The following is an 18,349-nucleotide window of genomic DNA, read 5'->3' as shown; positions in this document are numbered from 1 at the left end:
CATCCAGGCAAAGCTAATGTGGTCGCAGATGCACTAAGTCGTAGAAAGTTGGCATCTGATATTGGAAAGGAAGTGGAAGCGTTATCAAGTGAGCTCAAGTTGATGACTTTATGGGCAATTGAAGGGGAGCCAAGTGAGCCTTTAGGCATGCGTGCTGTAAACCAGGTAGGTTTACTCACACGGATCAGACAGGAGCAACAACATGATGAAAAGTTAAAAGGGATCATCGCAGAAGTTAAAAATCAAGAAGCTCCAAATGAAAGTGGCTATCATGTGGGGGCAGATGATACACTATTACTTAATGGGAGGATATGAGTACCACTGGGTGAGGATATCAGTACCACAGGGAGAAGGGCTACGAGATGAGATTTTGAAGTCGGCGCATCACTCGTTACTCAGTATCCATCCCGGGAGTACGAAAATGTATCGAGATATCCGAAGGTATTACCATTGGCCAGGAATGAAGAAATCAGTGGCGCGATGGGTGGCTCAATGTCAAACTTGTCAACAAGTCGAAGTCGAGCATCAGATTCCAGGAGGATTTTTACAAAGCTTACCAGTACCTCAGTGGAAATTGGCTTCCATATCCATGGATTTCATCACTGGGTTACCCCCGGCTCGAGGTAGATCAAATAACGCAATATGGATATGATGCGGATGTGTATATTGGATTGGGCGGGAAGCTGGGAAAAGCATTTACCATTAGTTGAATTCTCCTACAACAACAGCTTTCATTCTAGCATAGGTATGGCACCATATGAGGCGCTTTATGGGAGGCCATGCAAAACACCTTTATGCTGGACCGAAGTTGGAGAAAGAAGAGAGTTTGGACCCGAAATTGTAGAAGAGACGATGAAAAAGTTATAGATCATTCAAAGCAATATGAAGAAAGCGTTGGATAGACAAAAGAAGTACGCCGATCAATCAAGGCGAGAAGTGGTGTTCAGTATTGGTGATTGGGTGTATCTGAAAGTGTCAGCTCAGAAAGGAAAGGAGAGATTCAGGAAGGTCGGGAAGCTAGCTGTTAGATTCATTGGGCCTTACCAGATTGAAGAACGAATCAGAGATGTTGCTTACTGCCTCAACCTACCTGAGGAGATGCAAATACATCTGGTATTTCACGTATCAATGATGCGGAAACATGTTCATGATCCCAACGCTATTGACACAGAGCAAATCGAAAACCTGCAAACAAACCTCACTTATCCAGAGGGACCAATCCGAATAGGTGAACGTCGGATACAAAGATTGAAGAATCGAGAAATTCCTCAAGTCCAAGTATTCTGGGATAAACGGAACCGTGTAGTTGTGACCTAGGAGGATGAATAAAGATTTAAAGCGTTGCATCCAGAGTTCTTCCACGAAGAAGTAGTGATGGAAGAAGGGGGATCACCGAATCCTTAGAGAATTCGGGGACGAATTCTAATAAGGGGAGGAGGATGGAATACACCATCTTAAAAAAAAAAACCTAATTTCGGTTTTATGGAATTTCTCGGGGAAGCCGAAGGCTCGAGAAATATTTATCCTCAAGGTTAAAATTAGTCTGGAGTTTATTAAAAATATGTAGCTCATCAGATTGAGTACGAAAAAATATTCGGGATTGATCGCCGGACGAAAATTCACCAGAGGAACCAAAATCGCACAAATCGACCGAGAAGCTCGAGGTGGCTTGATCTAAGGGATCAGGACGTGGTGTCAACCATTTAACCTGCTGAGTGTCAACACAAGAAGGATGTGTAGATGTGCAAGAAGTAGTTCCATGCAGCTCGACACACAGAAGCACGAGGTGTCGCAGTACATGCAATCTGCGCATGCGAAACGACATGCAGATGCCCGTGTGTCGCGATGCATGAACACCAGACATGCTGAAGGGCAAGTGTACGTGGAGGTGTCTTCTTGAATGGCTAGAGATCATGCAGCAGGGCATGTGGACGCCAATGTGTCGCCACACATGCGACCGGAAGCATGCAGGACGACACACAGGCGATCGGGTGGCTCATTCTTATTGGCCGGCAACTTCTATATATCCCCAGCTACCCTGGTTCCCTTTTACTCATTCAGACACACCAGGACACTCCAAAACGTGGCTTAGAGAGAGAGAGAGAGAGAAAGAAGTGAGGTGCTTTAAAAGTATAGACATTTCCGAAAATCGATAAACTGCCGGGAAGTTCCGAAAGACGTCCAGAAGTGAAAGAAGGTTCTTTCTGAGTTCTGATCAGTCCAGACCAGTTCATTCAAGACAATGAGGTTGGATTTTGGGAAGATTTGGAGGGGATAAAAGGGTTTGGTCAACATCCGGAATCAAAGAGTCGAGCCACATCGCTTAACCACTGTGAGTCACGATTAATTGTTTGTTAACAAATTTTTCTTGCAGGTTCCTGACATCGGAGACGGCTTCCGGGCTAGGATAGCCGGACCGGTCTAGGTGTCAGTTTGTCGATCCGAGGCTTGAGACGATGTCTGGGCTAAGTGGATACCAAGACTAGTCTAAGCACCCGGATTATTGTGATTGTGTGATTATTATATGTTGTTATAGTGTGTACCTCGTGTTGGTACTGTTGTGTGAGAACCTCGTGGTGGTTCTATTAGTAGTTTGCAAGTCATTGCTTCCTCAAATGGTTCCACTAAGCCTGTCGTGGTCCGGAAAGTGGTGGGCTCGGTTTAACTTGGCTTGATCACCAAGGCTGAGTGTCACACGTGGATGTGACAGCCCCCGGCGAGTCCGATAGAGGACCGGGGCACGGCAATTCCGATTGAGGACCGTGACCAGGCGATTCCCGAGCACCCACGCCTGTGTGGTGTAATAGTGAAGGGATTGCCGGTGTCCCTTATGTGGAAGAAGAATGATTTTGTTGGGCCCTAGGAGTATATATTTATGGTTGATTGATATGACACTCATAAAGAGTGTTTGATTTATTATGGTTTAATGGTTTATTATTTAAATCGGTCATGTTTTATGATCTTGAATGAACTACCCGTCTTGCTTGTGTTTGGGGTGGGGTTTAGAATAACGGGTAGTTGTATATGCTAGATAGGGAACCCTGACTCACTGAGTGAAACTAGTTCACTCACTCCTCACATCCTTTTGCAGGTGACCAGTAGAAAGGACCATAGCCCTCGCGGAACTGTAGGAGCTGGTGTAGATTGGACATCTTTGGCTAAAGACTCGTTTTCAAGATATATGAATGTATGTTTTATTTTCGGCTGCGTCCATGGACCCTATGTATAATATTTTGGGCTTGTGAACTTCGTGTTATATATATATGAAATAAAGTATGTTTATATTCGTGACATGTTGAATCTTATATTAGGTTAGTCCAACCTAACACAACTCTATGATTCGGTACGGGTTGCAAAGCCTCAGGCCGAAGATTAGAGGAAACGAGTTTTGAATGGATATTCTGGGTTACAGAATTATGCTTTGTGACTTGAAAAGTCTATTCTCAACCCGTCGTAACACTTCCGGACTTGGCAGAGGAAGGTCATTCGGGCATGTTCTTGTTTGATTGTTTCCCGGCTGACTGACCGATGACTAAAACGGTTCGGGGGTGTTACACAGCGGGTCTCCCTGACGTATTCCATGTGACAGCTTGACTGCTCCTTGGGGAGTCCCATTAACGAGGAATGTGTACGAGACAGACTCGATGCAGCTCATTACCCAGTCGACCCACTGTTGGGCAAATCCAAGTTGTGTTAACACTGCTCTCACAAACGCCCATTCCATACGATCGTACGCCTTGCTCATGTCTGTTTTAATGGCCATTGAGCAATACTTCTTGCTTCCAAAGTCCTTAGATAGTGCAACGTCTCATGTGTGATCAACACATTGTCGCCAATGGCCCTGCCGGAGACGAAGGCTGACTGGGAAACCGAGATCAGGTCCGGTAGGAGAGGCTTGAGCCGATGAGACAGGATCTTTCCGATGATCTTATAGTGCGTGTTGCAGAGGGCAATGGGTCTGTAGTCGGAAACCCGTCTCGGTCCTATTCCTTTTGGGATAAGTCGGATGTGCGTTACATTCTGTTGCGGGTGCAAATATCCTGAGGAGAAGAATTGTCTGATATCTCTAACTACATCCGCTTTGATGATGTGCCAATACGCTTGATAGAATTTGGAGGAGAATCTGTCGGGGCCTGGGGCCTTCCCTCCATTGATCGACATAACCGCATAATAGATCTCTGACTCACTTGGCAGTGCCGTAAAGGACATGTTCATCTCGTCGGTGACTCTTGGGGACAGGATGTTCTGAATGTCCGAGAAGTCCCCATCACCAACCGAGTTGAAAATATCTCTGACGTAGTCTGATATAACTGTGACTATCTGCGGTTCCTCATACACCTCCTTACCTTCGTAATCTTCAATCACAGATAGGTTATTAATCATTCTTCTCTGCCGGGAGATAGCGTGGAAGAAGTTACGATCCCCACATTTCAACCAGAGAATCCTACTCCGTTGAACCCAGAAGAGTTCTTCCTCTTTATATGCATCCCTCAAGGTATTTGACAGCGAGGTGATTAACACGGGGTCTAGGATGGTAGCTGAGAGAGCCTTCTCTAGAGATTCCTGAGTCTGGTTGATGATCAGAATGTGCTTAAGATTATGTTCCCGCGCCCACCTGATGATGCCGCGGCGACACGCATTGAGCTTGCCAATGACTGATTCCAACGGATCGTGATTCCAGGCAGCATCGACTAGCGTTTCAATCTCATCATTCTCTGTTAGTGCTCTATCAATGCGAAAAATTCCTCTCCTCTTTGGCGTTGAGGCGTTGAAATAGGTGACCAAAGGGCGATGGTCGGAGCCCTCAAAACGAAGATATCGACATCTTCCCATCGAAAACTGCTCGCTCTAGGACAATTGGTGAGAGATCGGTCGAGTCTGGACCGAATGAAGTGAGTGTACCTATTCCCTATCCAAGATAGATGATTGCCCGAGTGGGTGAGATTCCAGAGACCGTGCTGAGAGACAAACGATCTAAAAGATGTGAATGAACCCTCCCAGCGAGCCGGTCCGCCCACTTTCTCGGAGTTGTCAAGAATATCATTAAAATCCCCTGTAATCAGCCATGATGTATCCCGGCCAGCTCCAACCTCATTAAGCTTGGCCCAGAAAGCTGCTCTGTTTTCCGCAGCAGGCGCCCCATATACAAAGGTAACAAACGATGTCACTCCTTTGAAGGTGATCGTTGTATCGATTAGGTTGGGTAGTGCTTCCAAAATGGTTAGATCCACTCCTTTTTTCCACAGCAAGGATAACCCTCCACTGAGCCCCACCGGGGGCACCGAGAAGTAGTTGGGGAATCGGAAATCCTTGGTCTTCTTCTTCACAAATTCATCAGAATTCTTAGCTTCCATCAAAAAGGTTACATCAGGGATAATACGTTTGTGTAGCTCCCGTAACCGTCGAATTGCCAGGACGCTCCCCAAGCCATGACAATTCCAACTCAACACAGCTAAGGAAGAGGAGGAGGAAGAGGCTGAAAATCCGTCCTCCTAGTCCTTTGTGAAGCTCTTGTAGTATTATGAACCGACCTTATCGCAAGGTAAAGCAGGATCCTTGTCAACGGATAATCTCTTACAGGTTGGGTTCATTGTTCTGGCTACGTAAGTCTTCCTTAGGCTGACACCTTGGACCGGGCTTCTAGCAACGCCACGTTTTTTGGTACCTGTAGACTTCGTAATTCTCCGTTTAGCCGCAGGTTTCGCGGTGGGAGTAGGCAAGTTTATTGGGGGAGGCAAGTTTGTCGGACGGTGGTACCCCCGACGATCATCCGGTTATCAGCTTCAATGCGTTGCAACGCAATTCTTTGAGTAATACCCAGTTTTCGCTCCTTGATGGGAAGAGAATGTCGAGGTTTAACTGGGCAGTTTTCATCCTCATGGAATAGAGAGAAGTAAGTGAAGCAATGCTTCTCAATCTTGATGTACTCAAATTCCACAGTTATAATATCATCTGATGGTAGCTGGATCTCCATATTCATGACCAATGGTAGAAAGCCGTCAACCTCACCTCTAACCTTAGATTGTTCCTAAGTGACCATTTGTCAAGATTCATAACTTTTTGTTCATATAAGTTAGAAAAAAGTGAATGAGTAATTTGTCTTGGAGTTGTGCAAGGTTTTGGAGGAGTTTGGTTTTATTTTATGGATTTTTCTTTTAATAACGGAAAAATTTCACTTTTACTTTTTTTAGTATCATAATTCATGTTTACCTTCATTGAACAAATATTTTCATAAATACTTTCTTTATTAAAGAGATAAAAGATTTTCTACCTTTGCTTTATCGATATATAAATATAAATAATTATTTGAATAAATAAAAAAATAATTTTTTTACTGTTTTCGAATTATACATTTTCCAAGTAGAACTTTTTTTATAATTTTCTCTTTTTGATTTAAATTTCCAAAATATCTTCTTAAAACTATTTTTTTTTTAATTTAATTTTTTTATATATATATTTAATAAAATTTTAAACCCCCATTCCAAAATCATTTCCCTCAAATCTAAACCATAAATCTAGATTAATTAATCCTAGAATTATAAGTGTCTATTTACCTTTTTAAAAGTGAAGGTAAAAATATGTTTGAAGTAAACATGAAAGGTAGTATTGGAAACGTGGTAGTTTAGACAATTTCTCTTTAATAATTCAGTTTTATACATTTTCTTTTTTTTTAAATGGTTTTGTCATAATTTTTGGATTTGATCTTTCTGAAATTTTTTAAAAAATTTTTTGCTAACAATCTTTTAATTATTTTTATGAGTAAAATAAAATAAGCAGAGTGGTATATCGATAAGGGTTAAATAAGAAGATTTTTATAGGATGTGCATGCATTCAACATATTTTCTATTGATATTGTTCACATCTATATGTAGAAATTTTTATCCTTAACTATTTTATTTAGTTTCTAGGCAGATTGTATGCCAAATCCGCCGGATAATAGTATCTAAGATCATGATGTTGATGAACTTTATTTTTTTAGTTAAATTTTATATCAAATTACAAAGATAATTAAACTAAACAATAGAATCTAAGATGACAATGAACCAAACCCAGAATAATAACGGAACTCAGTTTAAAAGCTAGCCAGACAATGAGACAGGTTCGGACCAAAGAAATCAAGAGAGCCGAGGACAAAAGTCAAGCACTACAAGCTATCGGAAGAAAGAAGTCTTCAGACTTTGAAACAACGACCCCTCCAGTTTCCAACCATCATGTCGTAACCTGACTCGGATAAAGAATCCAAGCACGAGCGAACCCAAAACACTCAACATAATTTTTTTTTACTACACCAGAGAGAACCACCGAGCGATGATACCGTCGCTCAGAAACGTAACCTGAATATTGTCATTTCAAATCTAAGCCGCCGTGACTTTGTACCACCCCAACCCTCTCCCTCCCGAAAGCACACCCCGGGAAAAAAACTGTTCGATAGTCAAACTGCTGCACGGCAAGAAGGGCAAGGTCCACACCAAATACAATATCAACTATGTTATGATGTTGATGCCTCCCATGAACAAATCAGTCCCGGCTCAAAGTGTTGGTAGACCCTGTGCTATACAATTCAAAGATCCGTAAAAAAATTGGTTAAAATAATGCTAAAACCAGGAAATCAATGACTTGTAAAAAAATTGTGAGTTGTAGTATTATATAGCTTAAAGTCACGTGTTTGTGGTTTCTCTTTTCATCCCAAAGCCACACATATTTTTTTCTTTACTTCACCTTCCTCTGTATATTTTTTGGATAATAACAGTTTCAGAAAAAATTGGACCCTGAATTTTAAAGAAATTGTGGTAAAAGAAAGTAGGGCTCTGTGCTATTGCACCTCTGGCACACCCTCAAAGCCGACACGGGAAGAAATACAACCTTTCAAACACCTAAAGTACCCATGCGTATAAAATTATATGTAGTTTTTTTTTGAAAAAATAGTATTACTGTAGTTTTACATACATGTACAATAAATGCAGATCTCTCGCTTGATTCATCTCCATTTATGAAAGGAAACAGACTCGTTTGAACCAATTCACGTGGTTCCGTGTAATATAATAATAATGTTTAACTGAAATTACGAAGGTAAAACTGAAATAGCTGTAGTTTTACATACATGTAATATAATAATAATTTTCTTAAGTAGTTCTTTTTAAATTTTTGTCACAAAAATAGCTCTAGAAGAATGACCAAAAATAGTTTTTTTTATTTTGAAATTTTTAATATTTATTTTTTATTTTTTAAAATTTGAAACTTTATCCCAAAACTACATCCCTTAACTCTAAACCTTAAGTCTAGATTACTTAACCCATGATAAAAATACATTTTTTAAACTTATTTTGATCAAAAACTTAAAAAAGACTATTCTAAAGAATTTCTCGATTATTAATGATATGCTTTTTTTCAGACGTATAGATGACAGGCTAACAAACACAAAAGGAAATCTTTTATTATTATTATTATTTATTTTTTGAAAAAATGCTTGGACATTTTTATTTTGATATAATAACTTTTGATACCTACCTATTTCTCCGATCTACTTAATAGTCTTTCTTGTGAGATTGCGTTTTTTTTTATTATAATGAGAATGACATAAACCTCATGTATTGGTGTCGAACACTAGGGTTGGGACGGATCCGAATATCCAGGAAATTTAGGGTATCCGGATCCGTCGGATTTGTTAATTTAATATCTGGATCTGAATTCGTGGCTTCCGGGTATCCAAACTCCGGATATCCGTCTTGATATTACATTATCCGCGGATATCCGGATTCCGGATCCGTAAAAATAATTAAAAAATATTTTTTTTTATAATTACTAATTTTTTTAAGTAATACTTAAATTAAATATTTATTTAAGATTTATAAATAAATATATATAATATTTTAAAAATTAAAATATAATATTATAAGACTACCTTATGTATAAATATTAATATATCAAATATAAATATCAATGGAAAAAAATTAATATATTTTAAAAATATGGATCCGGATCCGGAAAAAAAAATTAAGATATCCGGATCCGGATTCGGTTTTGACGGATCCAAAATTTTACTATCAGGATTCGGATTCGGACATCCCGAATATCATATTTTCGGAGCGGATCCGGAGCGGATTTCAGATCGGATCCGGATCCCGGATAATAATCCCAAGCCTACCGATCCGGGAATAATCCCAGGTCTACCGAGCACGACCATCTGAGCAACGAATTACTCTTGTGGTTCAATGGCCTGTTTTTTTGTCCTTGTGTCGCATATTTCGTTTATTAAAATTTAATAGGTTTTGAAAAATTGCTAGTGGCATTAGGTAGGACTTGTATATTCTGCTCAACGTCTTAAGTCAGTTAACTGAGGAAATATCATTTGAAATATTTTTTTTTTTTGATTAAATATCAAATTTATTGATCAAAAGTGGAAAAAGAATTTACATAAGATGATCTATTGTTCTAATCTGTAAAGAATAAAAGAATGATATGTTCTAATATGTGTAGACAGTAAACCATCTCACTAGTAGCCCCCTCAGCTTATGGTTTCCCATATACTTCAAAGATGAGATGCGCTTCTTGACCATATTCTCAATGGCCTTAGTAGTTGTATCCACAGGTGCGTACACACTTCCATGCCGTCTTGAGTTCCTCTCTTTCACAGCACATAAATGGCTGTCTGAAAAACTAAGCGCAGGAGTATAGCATCGAGTCTGTTCCTGTTCTGGCGTAACATGGAGGTGACTGTATCTTCCCAGTCCAGTGTTATCACTGGACCAAGTAATTTCTCTGCAACATTCATCCATACTGTGAAGGTATATTGGCAAGAGAAAAACAAATGATCTCTGCTTTCATCCTTCACTCTGCAGTAGACACAACATTGCTCCATTCCCCATTCTCTCATTTTAGTGCCTGTTGATAATCTGTCCTTGAAAAGATAACCATACCATGAAGGATTGTCAGGGTATGACTTGAGGGAACCACACAATACAATGCCAGGGAAGCTTTGTCTTTTTAACTCGCAGGTAGTTCCAAGTCTTGGTAGCTGAGAAGTATGGTTTGAAATCATCCTGGTCATGTCTCCATAGAGCTATATCTGGTCCTGCACTAGCTACCGGTCGTGGAGTCTCTGCAAGCGTATCACAGAGATGGGGATATCGTCTCTGTCCACATCTCCGAATGTTCCAGCAGTCGTCACGGGTTGCTTCAGCGAGCGTTGTGGACCTGCTCACTCCAAGGTAGCTTATGCCCAGCTCTCCTGTTATATCAATCAATCTGCCAATTTCTAACCAGTTATCGAACCAAAAATGCACTGTTACCCCATTTCTAACCTCGAACCGAATGCATTCGTATGCAATGGGTCTATGTTTGAGCAGTTTCCGCCATACCCACGATCCCTTTTTGTCACTGGCATCCCAGTAAGAGCTATTCTTGAGTAGATACTATCGGGTCCAAGCAACCCAAAAGGAGCCGGTAAGAGAGAATAGTTTCCAGATAAGACTCAGTGCAAATACTCGCGAAGTGTCGCTAAGACGTCTGATGCCTAGTCCACCTTCTTCCTTGGGGCAACATAGATCTTTCCAAGCAAATTTTGCTTTATGAGTAATGGTTGGCGAACCAGACCATAAGAAGGCACTGCACATACTCTCGATGGTATCTACACAGCCTTGCGGCAAGATAAACGCTGAGCTCCAAAAATTAACGGTACTTGCGATCACAGACTTTATCAATTGGAGTCGACCTGAAAAGATAATTCTCGATGCGTCCATGAGAGAAATCTTTTGCGAAGCTGATCAATAAGAGGCTCGTACTCCAGCTTGCTCCAAGACTTGGTCGTTAGAGGCATACCCAAATATCTCACCGGTAGCGTTCCTGTTACAATCCCACGGCTCTGAGCAGCTTGAGTAAGTAGATGATGGTTCTTCCCAGCGGCAAAGATGGAGACTTAGAGACATTAATCTGTAGACCTGATAATGTTGCGAACTTGTCCATAACTTCAAGAACCCCGTCGAGAGACCTCACACTTCCATCGGTGAATACTAATATATCATCAGCAAAACTGAGATGGGTGAGCTGAACCTGCTGACACTGCGGATGGTAATCAAAGAGACCATCAGCTGCTGCCTGATTCAACATTCCAGAGAGAGCGTTGTTGACAATCACATACAGATAGGGGGAGAGCGAGCACCCCTGTCTGATCCCTCATGCGCTAGAGAAAAAGCCTTCCAACTCTCCATTTATAGCGACTGAAAAAGAGGCAGTTGAGACGCACAGATAGATCCACCGTATGAACTGGCAAGGCAGTCCCATTGCTGGAAGAACTGCAGTAATGAAACTCCATTTGACTGTGTCAAAGGCTTTTGAGATATCGAGCTTTATAGTGCAGCGGTCGGATATACTAGGGAGGTGATAGCCATTCACCAACTCATTATCCAACAGAACATTCTCCGATAACAGTCTCCCTTTGATAAACGCACTCTGGTTAGGCTCAATGGCTACAAGGAGTATCGTCTTGAGCCGGTTAGCAAGTATCTTAGAGATTACCTTGTAGATGAGGTTGCAGCAAGATATCGATCTATAATCCCTCATGGTCTGAGCAGGGTTCTTCTTGGGGATCAGTGCCAGTATGGTGGAGTTTACACCGGTGGGAAGGAATCCATACAGGAAAAAAGATTTTATCGCCGTGATGAAGTCTTTACCGACAACAGACCAAGCCGCTATGAAAAACTCCTTGGTGTAGCCATCAGGCCCTGGAGCTTTTCCATTTGGCAGAGCCTTCAAAGATTGGAGAATTTCACTCGGGGTCACAGGGGATATTAGAAGAGACGTTTCCTGTTGTGAACAGCGATATCTCAACAGAAATTGCAACTCATCTACTGAGATAGGGGTACTTCGGGTTGGTTCTGTTTGGAGGAATTGCTGGAAATAATCCACAGCTTCCTTCCTGATGGCTGAGGGCTCTGTCAACGTTTCTCCAGCTTCTGTATACAACACATTAATGTTGTTCCTCGCTGCATGATCCTGGACAGCATGATGATAGAAGCTAGTGTTTTGATCTCCTAGGGCTAGCCACTGGATCCTCGATTTCTGCATGAGGAGCTTCTCTTCCACGAGAGCTAGGTGGTGCCATCGCCTTGAGGCTTCCTCCTCTGCAGAGAATGTGATAGGAGATGGAGCAGCGAGAGCTTCTTCTTGACATTTGCATAAATCCTCAAAAGCTTTCTTTGTGTGGTTGTGGAGATCTCCATAGTGGTTTCTGTTCAGTTACCTCATAGCATATTTCAGAGACTTTAGCTTCTTATGAAACATGTTGAGAGCTGTTCGAGAATGAGAGATAGGAGCTGTGACTTCCCATTTGCTTCTAACCGTAGGTAGGAAGTCCCCATGCTCTACCAAGTAGTTGAAGAATTTGAAAGGCTTACGATTTCCCACTGATTGCTGCTTGAGCCGGATCACACACCTAGCATGATCAGAGATACCACCAGTTTCAAACGAAGCGAATGACTGTGGGTAAACACTAAGCCAGTTTCCATTGATGAGTGCCTGGTCCAACTTCTTTCCTATAGGATCAGCACCCCTTTTGTTCCACCAAGTAAATAAGGATCCAACGTATGCGAGATCCGTAAGAACACAGTCTGTGACAAGCTCTTGACATTGTTTCATTCATGACTGATCCCCTAGGTAACTTTGCGCTCGAGAGTGCTCAGTAGATGACAAAGTTGTATTATAGTCACCAATTAATATCCATGGCAAAGAGAGATGCTGATAAGCCTGATGAGTAGCTCTGATGTCATCCCATAGCTGCCGCCTTTCAGCAATGAAGTTTGAGGCATAAATTGCAGAGCAAATAAACTGATCTCCCGACGCAGTTTGCACAGCACAAGTGATGATTTGAGCGCTCTTATGAAGCTAGGTAATGGTTACCCCAGGGCCCCAACAGAACCAGATACGGCCAAGATGATGATAGTCATAGTTCGCTATAGATTTCCAGCCTGGTAACGCAGCTTTAACAATTTCCTGCTTTTTACTCTCCTGAACTCTTGTTTCTAGTAGACATCCAAATAAAGGTTTCTCCGTTTGGACCCACTTTCTGAGAACCCCGTGTTTGCGTGGCTTGTTGAACCCACGCATGTTCCAAGCAAAGAAAGACGTCATATCTTCCTAACGGAAGATCTTTTGTGTTGTACCTTCATGTTCATTGCCTTCAGATCCTTTGATCTACCCAATTGATACCCCTTCTTGGACCGTTTGGCTTGAGACCCTCCCTTCTTATCTTTTGTCTTCGCCACAGATCTTATTTCACCCTCCTCTAGGTTGTCTATAGTATCCTTAGCATCCACACTATCCTCGTCATCCAAGAGTGGTTGGAAACGGGAAGGTGAGATGATCACCCTGTCGGTCTCAGAACTGGCTAAACCATTGCCATGCGAGTCAGAGCTCAAAGACTTATCAAATTTCTCAAAGAGCGAGGAAGATTTAAATGTCTTTGTTGCTGTTAACCAGCCACAACAAGCGCTCATTTCCAACCCTTACTTCTCCATAGCGGTTTCAACATTCTCTGCCTCTTGAGAAGCATCAACTTCATTGATAGTTTCCAATACATTTCCTGCTTGCATGCCTACCACACCTGAATCTCCTCCTATTGGAAGTGATTCTAGTTCCTGTAATAAACCATCCACCAGTTCCTTCGCATTACCCAATCCAATCCTTTTCTCTGGATCAGCTTCTACAATCACCACGGTTGAGTCCTCCTCCTTGTTGAGTATTACCACTTTGTTTGAGACACACTCTTTAGCTTTGTGTCCCCATTTAGAGCAGATGCTGCACCTCGACGGTAGCCAGGGGTATGCCACGCTCACCTTTACCTGATTACCATCTTGATCTGCAAATTTTATCACTTCAATCAGAGGCATTATCATTACCTTATTATGAGAATTCAAATAATCTCTATAAAACGAGAATGATCCAATAATGTATTGAGTCTTATGGAATTTAACCTTAAAATCAACTGGTAGCATAATATTTTGTAACTTTTAATTTGGAATTAACCTTTATTTCCTGAGAATAATGCATATTCTACCATCTATACATCTCGTAATTCTTAGACATTGATTGGCAAGACAAATTTTCAGGTCGTACGAGTTTTATTGGATCATCATTGGATTATATCGATTTTGGATTGGGTATATTGTATTGGAGTATCTCATAAATGGTGTTTTATCCGTTCTTACATTTTGAGTCTTTTCTCGAATCAAAATGTATTTGAGAGGAGGAGAGAGAATGTGTAAATATTTTTTTTATATATGGAGATAAAAGTTCCAATAAGGTTAAATATTTCCGATCAGAAGACTTACTATACGACTTACTTGTAAGTCGCCCTGAATACTTCAATATTTTTAGCGGGAAACTAAAATATTTTTAGCGGGAGTTAGAAAACTTTGCGGGAGTTAGAAGACTTCCCAGACGACTTACATGTTAGTCGTCTAGTCCCTAAACATAACCCCTAAACTAAATTAACTAAATAAACACTTCATAAAATCAAATTAAACTTAAAAAGTGCTTACTATACACATAAATAATCACATGTAGATAAAAATTTAATTTTTCAAAAAAACATTTAAGCTTTCCAAAATCTAACCCTAAGAATACATACAATACTACAACATATGTTGCCAAACCTTAGACCAAAGAATATCATGATTCACTACTTTCACTCATCTATGTTGAAAACAATTCAATTTTATTATATCTTAATTTATATCACTTAAAACTGTTTATAATTACATGATTTTACTTTTTTTGTTTATCAAAATATTTTTTTACAAAATTTATAAATTATTTTTAAGATCAACTATACCAGACGACTTCCGTGGACGTCGTCCAGAAGACTTAATAGAATCTCAGAAGACTCAGAAGACTTAGCGGAGATTAGGCCTGGGCGTTCGGGTCTTCGGGTCGGGTTCGGACCAGTTCCTTTCGGGTCCGGGTCTTTTCGGGTTCAAAATATTTAGACCCAATAGGTACTTAGAAATTTTTGGTTCGGGTTCGGGTCGGTTCTTCTCGGGTCCGGATCACCTCGGGTCTATAATTAAAATACCCATAAAATACCCGTAATTTTTCGGGTCCATATCGGGTCCGGGTCGGATTCGGGTATTTAGGATCTGAAAAGGACATGATATACTCAATTCCATCAACTTTAGTTGAATATTTGTCATATATATCTAAAATTTTACAAAACAACTTAAATGAAACTATTAATAGTTAAAATATAACATTTTTAAACTCTAAATTTTACATTTTAAAGCTTTATATTACTTTAAAAATATTAAAAAATAATAACAAATGTTGTTAACAAAAGATATTTCAACTAAATCATAAAATAATATATATAAAATAGAACACAAAAACATCATAGTTTTAGATATACATGTTTTTAAGTCGGGTACAAATCGGTTCTTATCGGGTCGGGTCTATTCGGGTCGGTTCTTTTCGGGTCCGGGTCTATTCGGGTCGGTTCCTTTTCAGTTCCGGTTCTTTCGGGTAAAAAAAATTTAGACCCAAAAGGTACTTGTAAATTTTCAGTCCGGTTCCGGGTCGGGTATTTTTGGGTCGGTTCCGGTTCGGGTCTTCGGACCCAGGTTAAAATACCCAGGCCTAGCGGGGATATATTCGTAAAAATTAGTTCTGTTTTTTTGTTTGGTCACAAGGGGCGGACTGTAATTTCACAAGGCTTTTGGGTTATTTTTGCATTTGATTGAAGTTTGAGTATACTTTTGCAATCAAAATCAAGTTTTGAGTCATATTTGGTAAATCCCCTAAATACGATTTTTATATTTTCAATAAATAACAAAAAAAATTTTAATAATAAAGTTATATATAAACAGATGAAATATGTGTTAACATCAACCCACAAATAATTTTTGATCCCATGTACTCTGTTCATAACAACTATAAGAATCCCATTTTTCTAAAACAATATTTCTTACAACGTACGCCTTTTTACAATATAAATTTTATATTAGAACCTTGAGATAATGTTACTTAGATTTGTTTGTTCTTTCTAAAAAACATAAATCTAATTAACATCTGTAAAGATATCTCTAAATTCTGTTATATTTGTAACTTACCAAGAAAGAAACCTGACACAAGCCTTCGTATTCAAGGCGTCGAGCACAAATCCGAATCTCATCGTCGTCAGTTTCAGAGGAACCGATCCTTTCGATGCAGATGATTGGTGCACTGATCTCGACGTCTCTTGGTACCTACTCATTCCTCCGTTCCTAAAAATTAAATTTTCTGAGTTTGTCTTGTTCCACAAAATGAATTTTGCACATTAATGCTTTTTATTCAAAAGATAAATCAACTCATTTACATTACCTTCACGATGATTTATTTAAATGAAAGTTTTGGATAAAGAAACATGAATAGTTGAAAAAGGAGGAGGAAATATTGGGTAAACCAGGTGTTTTACCCACATATGGAACATAATCGTCTTATAAATACTTACTAGGTTAAGATTCGCGCTTTACGCGGGATCAACATTATATATATAAATTAGTTTATGTGTTAAATACTTTTACATATTATGAAATAATAAATATATATTAAATAATTAAAAGTCAGTAACTATTAAATATATAACTAAATTGGTGCGAACATATAAATCAATTTTATTAATCCAAAAAATATTTTTTTTATATTTGATATGATATGTTATTAAATTTAAATGATACTAACATAGATAATATATTTTAGTATATTTTTAATACTAATGTCTATTAAATGATGATTTCTACTCATATAGTTTTTTTTTATCATTTGTATCTTTTATAGAAAAAAATTTAAATTACTGATAACAAAATTTTCATTGTGGGATTAATAGTTTTAGTAATTTATAATTTTTTTAAGAAAATAAGTTGTCAATGATCGTTCAAAACTTTTATAAATTTTGAAACTAAAATATTGTATTTTATATGGTTTATAGTTTAATTTAAAACGATATATATATTAATCTTAATAATTAATTAAATTAGACTTTTTACTTATGTAATTTTTGTAATCATTTGTATTTTTTCATAACAAAAATTTTAAACCATAGATCATAAAATTTGAATATGAGACTTTTAACAGTTTTAGTAATTTATAGCCGTTTGTAAAAATTCAAAATATAACATATACATAAAAAATCTAATTTTTTATTATATGGTTATTGTGGTTGTTTAATTTACTTAATAGTTTAAAATTAAACAAATATGATAGAAGATACACTATTTTTATCAAATCTTTATTATTCAAAATTATTAATTACCGTATATACTTTAGCCACATTAGGTAATTCCGTAAATTTTATTTAAGGAAATAATAAAGTACATTAATGATGAATTTATTGTTAGTTTAATAAAAAGCTTATTATATAATTAGATGGACCAACATATTTCTCTAATAATTCTAAGAATCATTATAATGATGACATGTGGCTACAAAAGAAGTTGTAATGCTTCTCAAATAATATATAGGGGATTAGTTTATGTTTAATTCAAAAATCAGTATGATAATAATATATGACAAACTTTTTCATGAGAATACATATACTTAGGGATGTTATATTGGATTTTCTATCCCAGTCCAGCCCTGTAAAATATAAACTCAGCCCTATTCTAACCCTAATCATACTAATATATGCATGAAAGGCTAGGCCAGAGTTGTATCATAGTTAGCCAGCTTTGTAATATCTTTTAAAACACAAGCAAATAATATTAACATCTGATTTAGATAATTATAGTAAGTTGCTCACAAAAAAAAGATAATTATAGTAATATCATTAAAAGATATATAATATAATCAAACAATGTTTTGCGGTTTTTGGAACAAAATTTTGCGGGAATTTAAATTATTGCAGTTATGGCCAAAAATAAGATTTTGCAAGTTCAACAAAAAAATAAGTTTTTGCATTTGTTGGTGAAAACACACAATTTTGAGATTTTGACGGAAAATTCGATTTTTGTGATTTTTGCGGAAAATTATACGATTTTACCGAAAAACTAGAATATTGCAGTTTTGACGGGAAATGTCATTTTGTTGAGAACATTTGATTTGCAATTTTGGCGGAAAACTCATTTTCCCGGTTTTGGCGGGAAAACTTAATATTCAAATTTTGGCGGAAAATCTCGATTTTCAAGTTTTGGACGAAAAACTCAATTTTTCAGCTTTAACGAGAAATCTCGATTTTCTTGTTTTGTCGGAAAAACTTGATTTTTTGGTTTTGGCGAAAAACTCGATTTTCTAGTTTTGGCAAAAAACTTGATTTCTCGGTTTTGGCGAAAAACTCGATTTCTCGGTTTTGGCGATAAATCTCCGTTTTCCCGGTTTTGGCGGGAAA

General features: G+C 38.5%; 1 protein-coding gene and 1 pseudogene across 1 annotated transcript; one reads left to right on the top strand and one right to left on the bottom strand.

Moving 5' to 3' along the window:
* Positions 1-652, top strand: part of LOC106297157 — a 3,861-nt pseudogene extending 3,209 nt beyond the window's left edge.
* A 3,089-nt stretch (positions 653-3,741) lies between these two features.
* Positions 3,742-5,974, bottom strand: LOC106297156. Its single transcript, XM_013733436.1, has 3 exons — positions 5,758-5,974; positions 4,903-5,347; positions 3,742-4,825 (listed from the first exon to the last, which is right to left on the bottom strand). The coding sequence occupies exons 1-3, from the start codon at positions 5,972-5,974 to the stop codon at positions 3,742-3,744; spliced, it is 1,746 nt and encodes a 581-aa protein (XP_013588890.1).
* Positions 5,975-18,349: the final 12,375 nt, after the last annotated feature.

This window comes from Brassica oleracea, chromosome C6 (assembly GCF_000695525.1).
Source record: "Brassica oleracea var. oleracea cultivar TO1000 chromosome C6, BOL, whole genome shotgun sequence".
In the NCBI taxonomy this organism is placed as follows: Eukaryota; Viridiplantae; Streptophyta; class Magnoliopsida; order Brassicales; family Brassicaceae; genus Brassica; species Brassica oleracea.
This window is presented reverse-complemented; position numbering and strand designations above follow the sequence as displayed.